The sequence below is a fragment of the Tinamus guttatus genome, unplaced genomic scaffold, assembly GCF_059628265.1.
Source record: "Tinamus guttatus ecotype Peru unplaced genomic scaffold, ASM5962826v1 Tinamus_guttatus_pri_ptg000354l, whole genome shotgun sequence".
In the NCBI taxonomy this organism is placed as follows: domain Eukaryota; kingdom Metazoa; phylum Chordata; class Aves; order Tinamiformes; family Tinamidae; genus Tinamus; species Tinamus guttatus.
Window position 1 is genome coordinate 27,356 of NW_028288888.1, and position 18,212 is coordinate 45,567.

At 39.6% G+C, this 18,212-nt stretch overlaps 1 protein-coding gene across 1 annotated transcript in view; it reads left to right on the plus strand.

Annotated features, from left to right (window-relative positions):
• LOC104570109 (E3 ubiquitin-protein ligase KCMF1) overlaps positions 1 to 12,402 on the plus strand; it is a 31,036-nt gene extending 18,634 nt beyond the window's left edge. Inside the window, exons 3-6 of the mRNA XM_088529879.1 lie at positions 600 to 701; positions 3,533 to 3,707; positions 7,033 to 7,312; positions 11,769 to 12,402. Of these exons, the coding sequence (XP_088386005.1) occupies positions 600 to 701; positions 3,533 to 3,707; positions 7,033 to 7,312; positions 11,769 to 12,030 (819 nt within the window). The 3' untranslated portion in view covers positions 12,031 to 12,402. The remainder of the gene's footprint in view (positions 1 to 599; positions 702 to 3,532; positions 3,708 to 7,032; positions 7,313 to 11,768) is intronic.
• Positions 12,403 to 18,212: the final 5,810 nt, after the last annotated feature.

Sequence of the window (18,212 nt, forward strand, 5' to 3'; positions counted from 1 at the left end):
GGCTTTAGTGTGTCTTTAGGTCCTCCCAAAATATTTATTTGGTGTGAATAAGTAGTTTCTCTCCTCTCCCAAAACTCTGCTTGTGGGCTAATTCAATGGGTTGTCTTCATAGTGATGCTTGAATGAATATTCATATCTGGTTTCAATCTCCTTCCCATATTTTTCTGATGGGGTGAATGAAAAGTTATTTGGGGATTCAAAGAGCAGTAAATGACTATGGTAATGTCATGTGAAGGTATATGCAAGCAATTAGTAATCCTATGTCACCAGACCCATTGTCTGAATTGACATACAAAGTTTTAAAACGCTGCAAATAATTGGATTTGAAAACTTTGCTTTTTGATTTCAGTGGTATTATTAAAAACATTATTATAAGGAAAAGGTGCTAAAATGATGCTACATTAAAAATATGCTATAATTAATGGCTGCATTTTGAACGCATTTACTGCTTTAAACCTGTGGCTGTCTAGATACAGTATTGGAATGTGATCTTTAAAGTATAAAAATCCACATTAAATGATCAACTCGATGTGTGTTCTGTGATTTGTGAAAAGTTAGTTGTGTTTTTCCCCCCCCCTTCCTCTCTCACTTTGTTTCAGATTTGTCCAATATGTGCAGCATTACCTGGAGGAGATCCTAATCATGTCACAGATGATTTTGCAGCTCATCTTACACTGGAACACAGAGCTCCCAGAGATTTAATATCCTTTCTTGAGTTGAGGAAAGAGTTAGACTGTTCCTTATAATAGCTGTAAATATTTGTTTTGATTTTTGTAAAGTGGTTACATTTGGGTGTGTGGTTGTGTTTTCTGTGTGCTTTTTTTTTTTGTTTAGCAAAACCTTTTAATGCTTTGAACTTTGTCAAGATTGACTGATTTTAAATTTCTTGTTTGATTAGTTTTATCATCATATTTCAATAGGGTAGTTTTATCCTTTTTTTATTGAATTTTTTTAGATATAACTAGAAGAACTATCAGGAGATATCCTAGGAATTAGGGCTGTCTTTCAATTAACTTTATCTGGAGATTGTATAATTTAGCTCGTCTTAGTGGTTGAAGAGCTGAAACTGACAGTTTCTTTCTGTTTTAAGTATAATTTTCTTTAGCATCAAATATCTTAGAATTTTTTTTTGCGCCATGCAAAAACATATTGAGAGTTTTTCATGATGGTCTGCACTTCATAAAGTAATTAGAGTAACTTCTGAAATTAAGTAATTTCTATGAATTATTTATCTTTCTATATCATTTAAAGAAATACACTCCTACTTTGATAATGCTTTTTGTTCAGTGCTTCTTAAAGGAAAAAAATAGAGCCTTCAACAACTCAAGTTCATTATGTCTACTGCTAGCAATATTTGAGGAAATGGTTTCACTGTGATCTGTATTTGCATGGTTTTTTTAGCATTTGAAATGTCATTCCTAATTACACAGTGAAAATACCTCATCCACTTGAATAGGAAGTTGTTTGATTAAAATTCACAGTTCTGGAGCTTTTAATCCTCCTCTCATATCAGTGACATTGTCAGATAACTTTTAATTGGGAAATGTTTGTTTCTTGCTAGCTACATAGGAGCTATAAAAAAAAATCAGAATAATCTTTTCAGTTACCGAGTTAAGGCTACAATGTCAGTCACCCACCATGAAATTGATTTTTTAGGGGAGTTCGATGTTGTAAATGATTTAAAATTATCGAAAATGCATGTGGAAGGTTTTGTACAGTATTGCTCTAGCAATCAGTGTTGTAAAGTCCACAAAACTTGATGGGAAAAAGTTTTCTGGACTACCTCGTCCATGTTGGGTGCTATTTTATGTCTCCCAACAGCTAAGACTAAAAGGAAGAAAAAAAAGAAAGGAAAGGATATGTGTCAAAGTCAGGGAGCTGTTAAAAAGTTATGCTCTGATACCATACTATTGCTTTTATACATGTGTCTTTGCATAAATTTCAGTTCATAAATATGCAGAATAAATCCCCCTGCTCTAATTGCCCTCTAATTGCCCAGGATAGAGAGAAAGAAGACTGTTTGCCTGTATATTTTCTAGCATAGGGAATTGTGTTAAGCAGTTTCTGAGATGGGTTTTGATTGACCGCTTAGAGCTATGAACGGTTTAACTTCCTGCCTTGTCTTTTTTATAGAGATTAGAGTTTGTTTCTTCTTTTAGCTGTCACAAATGGCTGCAGATATTCCTTGTGATTAATTCTGTGCAGCACCTAAAACGCATCTCCTTTACCCCTACAGATTCTGAACAGTTTCTTCTTTAAACAAATTTTCAACTGTAATCTCTCTAGCACAATGTTTTGTCACTAGCAGTATCCAGTATCAGCAGACTCAAAGGATGAACAAACAAATCTGTGCTAGGCAAATATAATCTGGTCCAGGAGAGTTCCCCCCCCCCAACCCTGGAAGTCAGGTGTTTTTAAAGAGTCAAACATCCTTAAAAGTATTTACTATAACAACTGGATGTTCTTACTTGCTAAGAGAATAATTTTTCCGTCTCAAGTTTTTGACCTTAGTGATATCCCAAGGCAATCAATTCTATGCCATAATTGTATGTTGTGTGAAAAGTGCATTAGGCATGAGTCTGCTACAAATAATAGATATTATTCAAGTGATAAGTATGCTATTTTTAAAAAAGAGTAAAATCGAAGAATAGGTGAGCTGCTACTACTAATGTAGTGAGCTTTCTCACTACTTTCTACTTTGAGCTTTCTACTAATGTAGAAATGGGAAAATAAAATATGTCATTTCCTAGTATAGTAATTAATTACAGTAGTGTTCCTTAAGGTAAAAGGAAGCTTCATCTAGACTGTCATGGGAGAACATATGTTAACACTTCTGGGAAAGATCATTTTCAAATGATTTGTTGATAGTCTCTTTAGTGTGTATGGAAAAAGTCTATAAAAGCTATGTCTTGGAATATAAGCATCTCCTAGGAAATGGAGGAAACAAGAAAGTGAAAGGGATTGTTTTCATAATTAGAGTCAATGAAATTTGTGCAGAGAAAGAGAGGGAAGATGAAGCAAAGGGGTATGATAGTGATGAATCCTCTTGAACTACAATTCCTTGAAGACTGAAGTGGGTAAAATTCCTTGGATAAAAGTATGAAATAAAAAGGTCAAAGGGAATGCAATAATTACTGTTTGCTCTTGATAAGAGTTAAAATAAAATTGATTATTTTCAGTATTTAAATCCCCTTCTTCCCTAATTTTAATGTTAAAATCCCTATGTCTATTGAGTAACATGTTCTGCTGAACATGCGTCATCAGTTCAAATTGCCTACTAGGAAACTTTGATCTGGAAAACAGGAAATCCACTCTGACATTTCTTAGACATAATAAAAGGCCTGAGAAAAAAGAGTTTAGTGCAAGAAGCCCTGGATATCTTAGGTTCAGACCTTTACATCTGACTGGCACCAAAGCTATGGTTGCATTATACTTGCAAAGTTGAATCATTGCTTTATGAATGAGGAATGTTGTGTTGCCTGATTACCCCACCTAGTAAATGCTCTTGCTGTTTTCTTAACTGCTTGGTTATGATGAATCTAGTGGTGTTCGGCATGTACGTAGAATGTTCCACCCAGGTCGGGGTTTGGGAGGCCCCCGTGCACGTAGATCAAACATGCACTTTACTAGCAGTTCCACTGGTGGACTTTCATCTTCTCAGAGTTCATATTCTTCAAGCAATAGAGAAGCCATGGACCCTATAGCTGGTAAGAGCTGTAACCACCAATTTTACCCTAGAGTCCTTCTTAAATAGGCTGTGACAAAAAATCTAAGAGGATAATTGCCCCATTTTTCTGTTTTGAAACTGAATGTATATACGTGCTTCCCAGTGCCATTGTAATTTAGAGGTGCTTACTGATGAACAGTATTCTTGATTGGATTGTCTATAGATATTGAGCCTGGAACTTCTGAAACTAAAAAGAACATGCCTTTAACTTGTTCTTTTAAATTTAGACACTTTTAGGTTCATTCTGATGGCTGACCTGACCACAAGTGGTGTGTATTTTTAAATGTAATTGTTTCTAACCTCCATTACCTACTGGAATGCATCTAACTTTAATTTGCAATGTGCATAGAGGTGTTTATGAAGGAGATGAGGAACCTTTTCTCAGTGCTGTACTTAAGAGTTCATGAAGATGAAATTAGCTCAATGTGAATATTATTAATAGATATTTAAAATGTGTTCAGTTTACATCCAGATTGCAATTTCAATGGCAGACTTGTTAATTTTAGAAGATCTTTTAAGTGTATTTTTAAAATCTTATGTAAATGTATTGGTATAAAGCATTTGTAGCATATCTTGGTCAAGTTCAGGAGAATTGTGAGGAGCAGGAAGTCTCACTTCTAGCTTCCAAGAATCACATGGGCATGTTTTTAGGTTTTATAGGTATGATCTGTAAGTATTTATTCACTTTATGCTTTCCAAAAATAACCTCTCTTTAAAGAGATTAAAATAAAAATTGAGCAAGAAGTTGGTTTTAAAAAGAACCATTCTCCTAATGCAAAATCTTAAGACATCAATCTTATACTGCCAGGACGAAAGGTAATAAGTGTCAAGGAAACTTCAGAACTTCCCGCCATTATCCACCTTTGCTTCAGATACTGGAAGGGCATGAACATTTTAACTGGAGCTTCTTGTTAGGCTATGATTCTTTGCGAGGGAGCAAGACAGCTTAATAACACATTGGCCCTGAAAGGGGAAGCTGCAGCTCCACCCTCCCCGTTTCCCTTGCCTCTCTTGTACTGGCTTGTACTGGTGTTCTTCAGACCTTATGTGAGCTCGTTTAATTCTTTAAAATGACAAGCAGGGAAAAAAAGCATATAATAATTTCGGTTGGAAGGGACCTCTGGAGTTTGTCTAGTCCCAAATCCTTGCTCAAAGCAGGTCTATTTAGATCATGTTACTCAAACACTTGGTCAGTTAAATTTTGAACACCTTCAAGGATAGAGACCTCATAGCCTCTCTGGGCAGCCTGTTTTTGTATTTGACTGCTTTTGTGATTAAAGAAAAAAAAAAAGGAAGTAGGAACATCTAATTGGAATTTCCTATGTTCCAACTTGTCTGACTCTTGTCCTATTTCTGTACACCTCTGAGAGTCTGGCTCAGTCTTCTCTGTATCTTCCAATCAGGTAGTTGTAGACAGCAATAAGGTCTCTCCCAAAGTAGACTTCTCCAGGCTGAACAAACCCAGTTCTCCCAGCGTCTCCTCATGTCATGTGCTCCAGCCCTGACCATCTTGGTGTGGCCCCTTCACTGGACTTGATCCAGTATATCTATGGCTTTCTTGTACTGGAGAGCTCAAAATTGGACACAGGACTCCAGGTATGATCTCCCAAGTATCGAATAAAGGGGAAGAATCTCTTCCCTGGACCTGCTGGCTACACTCTTACTGCTAAAAAATATCCCAGCAAAAAAAGGAAGAATTTTTTGTTTGCCTATTTAGTGAGTTAAATTAGGTCATGGGAGGATCTAAAATGCACTAGAATTGGTTTAGGAAAGGAGGATATTTGTGTGGCCTGGAGTGCAAGACCTCTTTTTGTTGCAGTGGCTGTTAGTTCAGGTCAGTTAAATGTGAAGTGGCTGTTTTGGTTTGTTTCAGCCTCACAAGGCCTACTCATTTACAGGCATGAAATGTGTAATAAAATGGCATTTCTCTGAATCTTTTCTTTTGATGCAAGTAATGCTTTTTTTTTTGCATTCAGAGAATGTAGTGCAGTCTGGCTGTGTCTGTCTCATGTCAAGCCTGTGCCTCAAGCTCTCCTCTACCTCAAGAGTACTGTTTGACTATACTCAGAGCAATCTTACACTCAGTGAAGATAGACAGATATCTCTTGCCTGATGGTGTTATAAGACTTCCGTTTTATTCGGGTAATAAATAGTACGTGTTGGCAGAAGTTAGAACTTGTGCTTATAATAGATCTCTAAACATTATTTATTTTAATTTTTACTCCTTATGTTTATCGTCAGTATTTAGTGAAATAAAATATTATTGGTGTAGTTAGCCTTGATATGGTTGTGCTGGCTACATAGAACTTGAACATTTAGTGTTTGCATTCTGAGTTCCTGACACAAAGAGCTACTGCTCTATCTTGAAAGTAAGGTGGAAGGAAAATTATTATAACAATTTGCAGTTTAACTGGGAGGGGCAGGGGGAGTAGACAGAGGAACAAAAGAATCTACCTTCTCTGTTCTCCTTGCATCAAACACAACAAAGTAGTACTTGCAACTGTGTATGGAATATTTTCTCAGGAATATATTCTGCAATAAATCACTGAGAAATAACTTATGTTTATTTTGAGAAATACTTAGTGTGGGCAGAATTTGTTGGTCTTCAACTTTGGAGGAAAAGAATATTCAGGAAAGTTGTTTGTTTGTTTGAGGTTAGGATTTCTTTTTTTCTAGCAGAAAATTTCTAGCAGTCAAAATTCACACAATAAAAATATTTGACCATAGCAGTTTTTAACATCATGCAACATTTGAAAAAGCTTTCTGAACTGAATGTTTTCTATAAATGTCTGAAACAATGCTGCAATATTTCTGTTGTTTCTACAGCTTCCCTCGGGAATATTGGGAAGGTAGAGTTTGTACACTGAAGGTACATTTGTTGAGGGTGGAAAATAAAGCCACTAACTGAAGTCAAAATTTGAAATGTTTGTTTAGTTCAAATCTATTTTGACTTGAAGGCAATATGTTAGAGTTTTGTTGTATGGGGCATTGCTTATAGGGCATTTCCCACAGATTGACTCTCGTTGGTGGTTTAGAAAACTTTAAACTTTGAATCTCTTATCTAGAGTAAAAAACTGTGTATAAACAAGTCTTAATCTTCCTTACCCTGTGGGATTTGAGATATGGAATGCTTGGAGTGGGTAGCCCATTAAACTTTTCAAATCAATGTGATTTTATTGACTTAATTGATGAAGGATTTTCAGAAAGAAAATGCTCGATACGCTTGTATTTGGGACACATTTGTGCTATTGTACAATATTTATTTAAGCAGATTTCATGGTAGAAACTTCTCTCTTCTCTGGCAGAGCTTTTATCTCAGTTATCAGGCGTGAGGCGTTCTGCAGGGCAGCTCAATTCCTCTGGCCCTTCTGCATCTCAGTTACAGCAACTGCAGATGCAACTGCAGTTGGAGCGACAGCATGCACAGGCAGCAAGACAACAACTGGAGACTGCACGCAATGCAAATAGGCGCACTAATGCAAGCAGCATCACCACCACTATTACGCAATCTATAGCAGCAACCAACACATCTAACGCAGAAAACAGTCAGCAGACTATCCAGAATTCTCAGTTTCTTCTTGCAAGGTAACTTGTTCTGTGGATTTAACTTTACTCTTCTGCCATTTCTGTTTTCCTAGGTCCTGATAAAGATATAGAGTTCATTGAAAATGTTGTATGTTTTAGTGTAGCGAAGTAGGGTCCTTAATTGCAGTTAAACATATCCCAGGATTAACAGGCCAATCAGTGAATCATATAGAACATGACAATGTTAGAGGTCAATAGCTGTCATAGAATATCTGTAATTCATAACTCAATCTAAATGAAAAATATTTCACATTTTAATGCAGTACCATTAAAAACAATAAACTTCATCTGCTGAATTGGTCTTAAACCTGATTATTCTTGTTAAATGTACTTAAAGATGTGGTAGTACCCTGTGCTTTGTTACCATAGTCAAAATAATCTGAATAATGTTAAATATCACATCTTGTGTATTGTAATCATAAGAAATATGATGTGTTGGTGTTTTTCAGTTGTTTGATGTACAGTTAGGTGTTTACAGACAAATTTGTAAAACAATCACAAAAAAAGTAGACTGATCCACACTATCAGAAGTAAAGTAAATCCAAGAAATGAATATCTAAGAGTGGTAGTTTGTAGCTGGGCTGAAGGGGATTCTTCTGATTTAAGGAAACCAACTCTAAGACTTGGCTGCAGAACTATCCAGTGGAGCCTCTGTATTGATAAAAGTGAGGGGCGATCTCACAGGCATGCTGCATTTCTTCTATGTATCTAGGAATGCATTTAAATGTTTAGACTCGGTTAGTTGTTGTCTTCGGGCCTTAAAAAGGAGTCTAGCCTTACAAGTTGAGCTATGGTTGTACGAGCTGCCTACAGTTCCAGCCATGGAATGGATTTGGCCAGATCCTTAATGAAGTTCGTGGCTGAGATGCTTTGCTTTTGTTTGAATTCGTAACATCATGTTTTCAATCCTGCTGTGTTTCTGCTCCTAGGCAATGAATAAGTATTACTTGTAGCTTCTCAGTTTTGAGAGAAACATAAGAGATATTATTTAGCTAAACTATGCTTATTTATCCTACTACTTCTGAAAGGGTGTTTGCAGTAATATGGCTCAAGCATTATATGCTGATGTGAGGGAAGAGAACTTAAGTAATATTATTTACTAGGAAACAAATCTTTAATGAAGGCTTAAGGTTGAATAGAGGCTTATATGTAAAATATTGTACATGAAAAAAGTAAATAAGGAATGGGCTTTTAATATGCAGAATACACTCCTGTTTAAGAAAGCATACTTCTAGGGTTGTTCCATTGAAAAATTGTTCGCTCTCATTCCACCTCTTTTAGTAGGCTTAGAATATTGATCTTCTGTATTCAAAAGTTTTGGGTTTTTGTTGTTTTTGTTGTTTTCAATTAAATGTCGAGAAAGAATACAGGCATTTGAGCAGTTGCTGATTCTTGAAACCTAGGTTGGGAAAAGCTATTGCTGTCATGCTGATTTTTATCTAAACTCAAAATAATATCAAACAATAATATCTTTTAATGAAAATCAGCAAATTTCAGTCACTGATCTTGTGAGGTAGTACAGAATGGAGAAAGCAATGTCCTTGCTTCTCTTAGGTGATGAGACATGCACTGATATGTGAAGAGAGTGAAGAGGCTTTACACGTGTAGTAATGTATTCTGTGCTGTGTTTGCATTTAGAAGTTGACCTAGGGACAAAATGGGCACTTTAAGGGATTACTAAGGAATCCCACCACCACCATCCCTTCAGCATGAGAATCCACTTCTATGAAGTCTTTCGTAGCACATAAGAACAGAAGATTTGTTAAATGTCTGCATTCTTGTTGCATCCAGTGTGAAAGATGATGTCTGATCTGCACATGTCAAAAGAAGTGCAGCAGTACCTAGGCTGGTTCCTAAAGGAAGTTTTCAAATGTCATTCAGCATTTATCAGTCCAGCTGTAAGAGTGGCAGCAGCCTTGGGCGGGGGGGGGAAGAGTTCAGCATGGTGGTTCACAATACTTCCTATTGCCACTCCTCCTCAGTGTGGCATGCAAAGCCCTCTAATTCGGGGAGGTGCAGCAAGATGCACCAAGAATGAGATGCACGTGATGCTTCCTATCCTGACCCAGATGCCCGATTGTATTATATAGAACCTTATACAGAATGATGAAGCAGCAAAATGTCCTTGTCTTGCAGAATTCTGTTTGCTTTCCCTGCAACTTTTTGTCTGTTGGGGGGGGGGGGGAAGTCATTGGTCTGGTGAAGAAATTGTAAAGGTAAAGCATCCATCAAACAGTCCACCTCAGTCAAGCTCCTGCCTGAGCCTTGCGGCCTGTGCACCTACTAGGCTGGGCAGCAAAATGAGCCCTGGTGCCGCAGGAGGATGGAGAATTATTAGTTGGCTATTTATTTTTAAAAGTATTTTCTTCTGATTCAATCTCCCCCACCTTTTCCATCCAAGCTGCCCCCACCTGTCTTCATTTTCCTCTACCCCTGTGTTTTCATGCCCTACTATGCTCCTGTCCCTCTGTTTTCCTTATCTCCAATTTAACTCCCTTGTGTTCTCCACCATCTTTCTTTTTTCTATTGGTGGTGGTGGTGGTGGGTTTTTTTGCCTATTAAGGGGTCAGTCTTCCTCTCTCCTTGTCTTCTTCTCCCCAATTACATCTTTCCCTGAATAGCTTTACAACCCTCTTTCAAGTTTCCTTTCTGCACCTCACATCACATTACAACCCCATATTTCTTACTACCACAGTTCTTTTACGCTTCCTTTCCTTTTCATCAGTCTGGAAGGTAACAAGAACCTGCAGGCCAGAGGGACCCAAATGCTAAGCTGCACTAATGATTGACAGGATGAGGTGCCCCATTTCATTCTTTGCACCACATCCCATGCTAATCATATTATGCCTTTGCCTCTCCCCCCCTGTGTGTACATGCTTCTTTCCCCTATGCTTTGTCTAGTGCTGCTTGCCTTTCATCACTTTTTTTTCCCATCTTTCATCACTTCCATCTCTTGCAGTTTCTTAACCCCAATGCCTAATGAGGAAATAACCTAGGCCCAGTCTCTTTGAAAACCGCAGTGCGTGGTGCCTGTTTTCATTAGCAGAAACTGTATCTACACATGGAGGAGTTGTAAGGGAAATTGGGAGCCATTTTGAGTGAGGGCAGCCAGTAGCATTGCTACTGTTGAAAGCAATAGGAGGGCATCATTGTGGAGGGCAAAATGTTTGCAAGAAACATGCATAGATGGGCAACCTGGTCCAGTGCTCTGTTACCCTCACAGTCAAGAATTTTTTCCTCAAATTTAGATGGAACTTCTTGTGTTTCAGTTTGTGCCTGTTGCCTCTTGTTCTGCTGCTAGGCACCACTGAAAAGAGTCTATCCCCATCCTCTTGACGCCCTCCCTTAAGATATTCGTACACACTGATAAGATCCCCTTTGTCTTCTCTTCTCCAGGCTAAACAGGCCCAGTTCCCTCAGCCTTTCTTCATATGAGAGATGCTCCAGTCCCCTATTCATCTTCATAGTCCTATGCTGGACTCTCTCCAGTAGTTCCATGTCCCTCTTGTACTGGGGAGCCCAGCACTGAACACAGTGCTCCAGATGCGGCCTCACCAGGGCTGAGTAGAGGGGAAGGATCGCTTCCCTCGACCTGCTGGAGACGCTCCTCCTGATGCACCCCAGGATACCATTGACCTGCTTGGCCACAAGGGCACATTGCTGGCTCATGGGTAACTTGTTTACCAGGATACCCAGGTCCTTTTCTGCAAAGCTGCTTTCTAGCAGGTCAAGATGGTGAAGCAGATTGAAAACTGGCTGAACTGCCAGGCTCAGAGAGTTGTAATTAGTGGCATAAAGTCCAACTGGAAGCCAATCACAAGTGGTGTACCCCAAAGTGGTACACCCCATAATGGACCAATGCACATCTAGGGGTAGGGAGGAAGGGTACATATGGGATTGGGTACATTGGGATGTTTTGGAGGTGCATGCTCATCTTGGCTCCCGGTTTTTGGTTGGCAACCCTTTGAATAAGGAGAAAGGAGTTTGGGTACTTGCAGGAGCATATATGAGAGGAGTGGCCACGACAGCCCCTTAACTTTAATGTTAAAGCCCTGGTCAAGCCTGAGCAACGGTTCACTATAAATGAATGGGTATGTTGGGAATACAGAGTTGACCTCATCTGGAAAAATAGAACATCATTTACTCAAAGCATTGTAAAAACAGACGGACAGTATTTATGGTATTTACGACAGTATTTACGACTGACAGTATTTATGGTATTTGTGACTGCAAGGCACGCAAGAGACAGGCGGATACCAGTGAAGAGAAACACTCAAAGTTCATGAGGGGTTAAATAGCATAGATTTAATGAAGGACTCAAACTCCAAGCTGCATGGGGAGTCCCGGGTACTACAAGGAAGGGTCATCGATGGGAGCCTGCTAGAGGCACTGTTTCATTCAATGAAACAGGTTTTCACTAACTGTCTGTCTTGTCTCTTTCTGTGCTGCTGTACAGGTTGAATGATCCTAAGATGTCAGAAGGAGAGCGTCAGTCAATGGAAAGTGAACGGGCAGACCGCAGCTTGTTTGTTCAAGAGCTTTTGCTGTCCACTTTGATGCGGGAAGAAAGCTCTTCCTCAGATGAGGATGAGCAAGGGGAGATTGCTGATTTTGGTGCTATGGGCTGTGTAGATATTATGCCTCTAGATGTTGCTTTAGAAAACCTAAATTTAAAAGAGAGTAATGAAGGAAATGAGCCTCCTCCACCTCCTCTTTGATGGCATCCCACTTTGCAGACAATGTCCTCTGTGCTGTATTTGCCAATGAAAGTGGACAACAACTATCTTGGGTTTGTTTTGGTGATTGTAATTTCAGGTCTGTTACTCTTGTTACATTGTGTACATTCAAAAGGAAGAGAGAAAAGATATATATGATAATCATTTCCACTTAACTAATTTGTACTTCTAGCAGGTAAATATAGGTTGCAGTGTGGGGAAAAAAAGCTCTGCATCCTGTAGCTTGACATGCAAAAGGCTCTCCTAATACTCCGCATTCAAACTGAGGAGGAAAAAATGAAAAATCTCTAATGAAGCTGCTGTGTGTATTTATGAATATTAATGAATAAAAAATGCTTGGATGGTTTACCTTAACTACTGCATGACCTTTTTTGCAGCGTGCATGAGTTCTAGTGACCTTGTCATTAAAAAAAATAAATGCAAGGAGTAAAACTAAAACCCCAAAGCTTTCCCATTCTTCAAAGGTAATGTGAGGAAAAAAAGGTTAGTGCTCACTAGCAGTTTGTAGCCATGAAGTAGTTTTTGAGTAACATGTGACTAATGACCTTTTTATGTACCCTCCCTGCACATTAATGCAAACTCCACAGCGGGCTACAATGTCATTTCCAGGATGTGGCGTTTTGCTATATATTTTCGCCCTTTTAGTCATTATATCTAGGTGGGCTCGAACTTTTTATATGTTTATGGGAGAGAAAATAACAAGGCCATTGCTGGAATCTACCACAAATTCCCTAAAATCAATTTTTGTTCACCTTTCCTTAAAGTTTTCCCTTTTAATTTTTCTTTTAACCATTAAACATATTTTATTTGGGTGTAGATGATTCATATATTCACTGTCTTGGGGAAAAAAAAAAAGTTAACTTGAATTATGTTGCCTTTAAGTCTTCAGAGTCTCTATCATTTTGAGATATTTATGTATTTCCTTCATAGCTTGCAGAAACTTGTCAGTATCAGGAGAGTTGGAGGGTTTGACTTCCTAGACTGTCAATATGTTGAAATGGAATTCTTAATGCTAACTTTATTGACCTTTATTTATTGGGCTTTTTGGTTATATTTCTGGCATTAAAAAAAAAAGGAAGCCTTTTTAAGTGAAACATGCCACCTATAAGCCTATACTGTTAATCCTATATGTTTTTAAATATTTTCTCTCTCTCTCTCTTTTTTTTTTTTTTTTTTTTTTTGGTGTACGGATTATTATAATAGCCCCAAGGCAAAGGACAGCAAGGCTTTGTGTTTTTTGGAATGTAGAGTTAGATTATAAGGACAAAAGTTGCACACAACTTCCGATAAATTTAGACTTGAAAACTTGATGGTGTTCCTAACAGAACTGTGATATATATGCTAATTAAAATGACAGCAACAGAAGAAGCCACCTCATAGGTTGCCGTTTCAGTTCCATTCTCACTTTCTTAATTCTCAAATTCTATTGTTTCCTTTTAGTATTGTATTAGCTTTGTCTTTTAGTCTCTGCAGCAGAAAATGTTTTAAGGGAACTTTTTACACCAGTCCTCCAGTTATCCCAGGAGTTATCCCCAGTAGGGTTTTATTTTTGATTGATTATTGAGGGTTAAAAAAAATAAAGGTTCAAGCTGTAGTCTTTTCAGACACATCTTCTGCACATTAAAAAAAGACACAGTTCAATAAAGCTTTTTCAAGGCTGCTGTTCACTTGATTCTTTGGTGTTGATGTATTAATCAGGTAACAGCAGAAGAAATTCTGGAATGAAGCTGTCATTTCCAACTGTATGCAAAGGTATTTCAGGTAGAAATCCCAGGATTTTTACATAAACACACTTCTAAAAATTTACATATTCTGTGCAGTGCATGTAGCAGTGAATAAGCATGTAATCTTACAGCTCACAGGTACATGCATCCAACTTCTAGGGAAGAATTGATTTAAAACAGGACCTTCTTAATGAATATTGAATGTTGTTTAAAATCGTATATAGGCGATCTGTTGAGGATGTGTATGTTGCGTGGTTTACAAACTCCATTACACTTTTACAGCACTTGGAAAGGCTGCATAATCCTTACTGTCCATGTTTATTGTGAGTATCTGAGTATCCTCTAGCTTATATTTAAAATTAAATTTAGTTACTACAGTAACTCCTCTAAGGATTACAAGTGTTTTAGATTCTGTTAGCATAGAAATAATGCCAAACAGCTACTAGGAGAGCTTTGTTCTAGCACTTTGCTGATTAGTATTTGTAGGGAAGTGTTCTTCCTTGAAGAAGAATATTTCCTTGAAATAGTATTCCCAGAATTATATTTTGGTTATTTTCAATAATTTAGTGTTAGTCTAAGTAAAGTATTAACAGTCTAATCAAATAAATATTATATAGTCCAGTTACAGTGATACTAGGACTATTCAAATTATATACAGTTAAAATGATACACCCATAGACTTTCTAGAGCCTACCCCTTTCTCTGGTGTTATGCTCACCCTTCTAAGGTCGGTGGCTTCAGTCTGGTGGTGGTGGTGGGGGGGGGGTGCTGTATGGTGAGTCGTCAGCATCCCAAGTTCTTTCCTGGGAGAGGTATGATGTTGATGCTACTGGTTTCTTCCTCCTCACTAGGATTTGCTTGGGGCTTTGCTTGATCCAGCTCCCAAGCCTGCATTTCTTTAACCAGTAACTGACCACTGGTGAGTTGTTCATAGACCTGGGGCCTCTGGTATCATCCTGTGCCAACACTTTCAAGGCCTCTACTCTCACCCCATGTTTGTACTCCTCTGTGCTGCATTTTATTGTGTTACAGTTCATTCTGCACATAAGAGCTACTTGCTATTACTAGCTATTGTTATATCTTTGAAACCAAGTGTTACAACATAGAACTGTACAAAGATAAGCAAAAGCTAAAACAAAGTAGGTAACGGTCACCTGGTCATTAGATAATTGATGTTACAGCTAAAAGAGCTAAAACAAATCTCCAGACAGGCCAAGACAAGTCCAGACAAAGCCTGACAAGTCCTGAGGCCTGTGTTGTTAGCTTAACACACAGCCTGTGGCCTGTTATAAGCAATGGCCGCACCAGATTTGCTGGGCTACAAGGCTTATATTACTGTTAACAATTCCTTCATCAAAAGTGAAAACCTTCATTTCATGCACTGGTGCAGTGTATCAGTGAGTTCTCTCTGCTACAAACAAGTACAGTGACCACATTCCTTAAGTTTGACAGCCCTTCTCACGTTCCACTTCTGTCCCCAAATAACTACTTAAACATACTACTGGCTCTCTGCTGCCCACTTTCCCTTCCCTATTCCTTTTTATACAATTCCTGCAGCCCTACACAATCTCCCAAGCCGTCTTACCTCTCTTCATGCCCAGCACCCATTTCTATCCATTTTTGCAATATTTTAAGTGTTGCAGACAGAAGTATGGGTGGCAAAGACAGTGGGGTAACGGACACAGGATTAAGGAACGCAGGGAGTACTGTACTCACTGAGACACACAGACAAGATGCTAGTTCTCCTTTTTCTCTCCCCTTCCGTGTTAAATGAATAAGGACTAAAGTACATGGAATACATACAGGCTTTAATAGAGACAATACCAAAGATTAAGAGGCAGGAGAGAAAGCCTGCTGAATACTCTGACAATTTTAGGAGCTATTGCAAGTTATGTGGAGCTCTAACAAGATGATGATAAAATTTTCAGAAGTCAGTCATGCTCTATAGAAGTAAACTGGCTCAAAGACAACCAAAGGTACACAAGCCCTATGTTGAAATGAGTTTGCTTTCCCAGAAAGTAACCAATTAAGGCATGTAACAGGATCCATAGGTAATCTCTGTACTCAGCCTGTTCCACTGCCCAGGTAGTACGTAGCTAGCCCTCCTCCCCTTCCCCCAAATAGCCCTTCATCACTGATGCATCTCCCTGAATATCAATCCAGAATGAATTCCAGCTACAAAATGTCTAGTCACAAATGCTAAAAATGTGAACATAAGGGATAGAAGAAACATGAAAGAGCAGAGGAAAAGATGACCGAGACATGGGACAGAGACACTCTTGAAGACATCTGAATGACTAAGCTATAACTTGCATTTCTTGCAAGGATAAGTGCATTCACTTCTCTAAGATTCCTTTGCTACAAAGAAAAGATTCCACTTCCCTCTCTCATCTCTCCTGAACAGTAACATTACTTCCCAGCCCTACCACACTTCTCTACTTCTGATTTCTTCTGCAACTTGCTCTCAAGTATCCCCCACTTACTTAAAGTCCTCTTCTAGCCAGCGTACATTTTTTTCCTCCACACATAGTTACTTGATGGGGGGATCTAACCATAATGACAAGATTCATTAAAAATAAGTCTGCCTAGGTGTGAAAAGTCAACTGTGCTCAGAAGTTTACAGACTTGTATAAAGACATGCATGGCATGCAGCGAACAGACGCAGCAGTTTGCGCAGCAGTTCATACAGAAGGGTGCCAGAATGAATCTTTCTTTCCAATCCTAGTAGTGTATGTCTCAGAAATGGTCATGACACGCTGCAGAGCACAGTCCCCAGTAGATGTTGGAGCCGCTGTGTCATCTGTGTCAGAGGCTTCAATGCAGATCGACTCTGACAGCGGAGGTAGCTCTACAGGTCTCGGGCTGCAGGGAGTGCTTGGGGCCTCTCCGTTAGGCCTTGGATGACAGTCAGCCCTCCTGCCAAAGGTGCTCTGTCGTTGACGAGTTGTGTCACCAGGTAAAGGAGTTACGGGAGGAAGTCAGCAGGCTGCGGAGCATCCGGGAACATAAGCAGGAGATAAACAGGGTATTCTCTGAGACCATGCAGCTACAGGAGTCCCAGCCTCCCACAGCAGTGCAGTTGCCAAGGGACTCTGTGCTGTGTGAAACTGTACATTGTAACACTGTAGATGAAGGCTGGAAACTTGTTACTTCTCGTAGGAGGAGAAAGGCTCTTACTCCTCCTGAAGACCTGCAGCTGAGGAATAGGTTTAGTGCCCTCCAGGCTGAGGAAGAGCTGAGCATGGCTTCAAGGGAAGCGAGTGGGCCAACAGACCCCGTGCCTCGCAGGAACACCCGGAAGAAGCGGCAAGTGATTGTTGTGGGAGAATCCCTGCTGCAGGGGATGGGGGCACCAATCTGCCGACCTGACCCCTTGTCCAGAGAGGTTTGCTGCCTGCCAGGTGCTCAAATAAGAGACGTCATGGAGAGACTGCCAAGGCTTGTCCAGGCTTCAGACTATTACCCACTGTTGCTCTTTCATGTGAGCATTAACGATACCAAGGGGAAACTAGAGACCATCAAACAGGATTTCAGAGCTCAGGGGATGGTGGTCAAGGGTCTAGACAGTTAACATCCTTTAACCAAGGACAAACTGGAGCTCCTCATTAAAAAATCAGGATGCTTTTTCACACATTGCAAACTTGGCAAGAAAACCCAAGGTAAATGTATCCTTAACCCCAAGGCAAGAGGTCCATGTATCCTTAACCCCTTGGCAAGAAAACCCAAGGTCCATGTATCCTTATCCACATCTGGAGTATTGTGTCCACTTCTGGGCTCCACAATACAAGAGGGATGTGGAGCTGCTGGAGAGAGTCCAGCACAGGGCTACGAGGATGATCAGGGGCCTGGAGCATCTGCCCTATGAGGAGAGACTGAGAGAGCTGGGCCGGGTCAGCCTGGAGAAGAGAAGGCTGAGAGGAGACCTGATCAGTGTCTATAAGTACCTCAAGGGAGGCAGTGAGGAGGACGGTGCTGGCCTCTTTTCAGTGGTGGCCACTGATAGAACTAGAGGAAACGGCCAGAAAGTAAAGCATCAAAAGTTCCACAGGAACTTAAGGAAAAATTTCTTGTCAGTGAGGGTGACAGAACACTGGAACAGGTTGCCAAGAGAGGTTGTGGAGTCTCCTTCTCTGGAGATCTTCAAAACCCGCTTGGATGCAGTCCTGTGCCACGTGCTCTAGGTGACCCTGCGTGTGCAGGGGGCTTGGACTAGATGACCTCTAGAGGTCCCTTCCAACCTTAAGCATTCTATGATTCTATGATTAAGTGAACTGTCTTCATTATAATACAAAAAATCATGACCGTATGTCAAAAAGACCCTTCCCCTGAGCGTGTGTGATTGTGGATATGATGAGTAAGCAAAATTATAATTGTATGTAAATTGCTAACCAATCAGTATAAGAGGGATGTACTTGGGGAGTTACCGAATAGGTAAATATG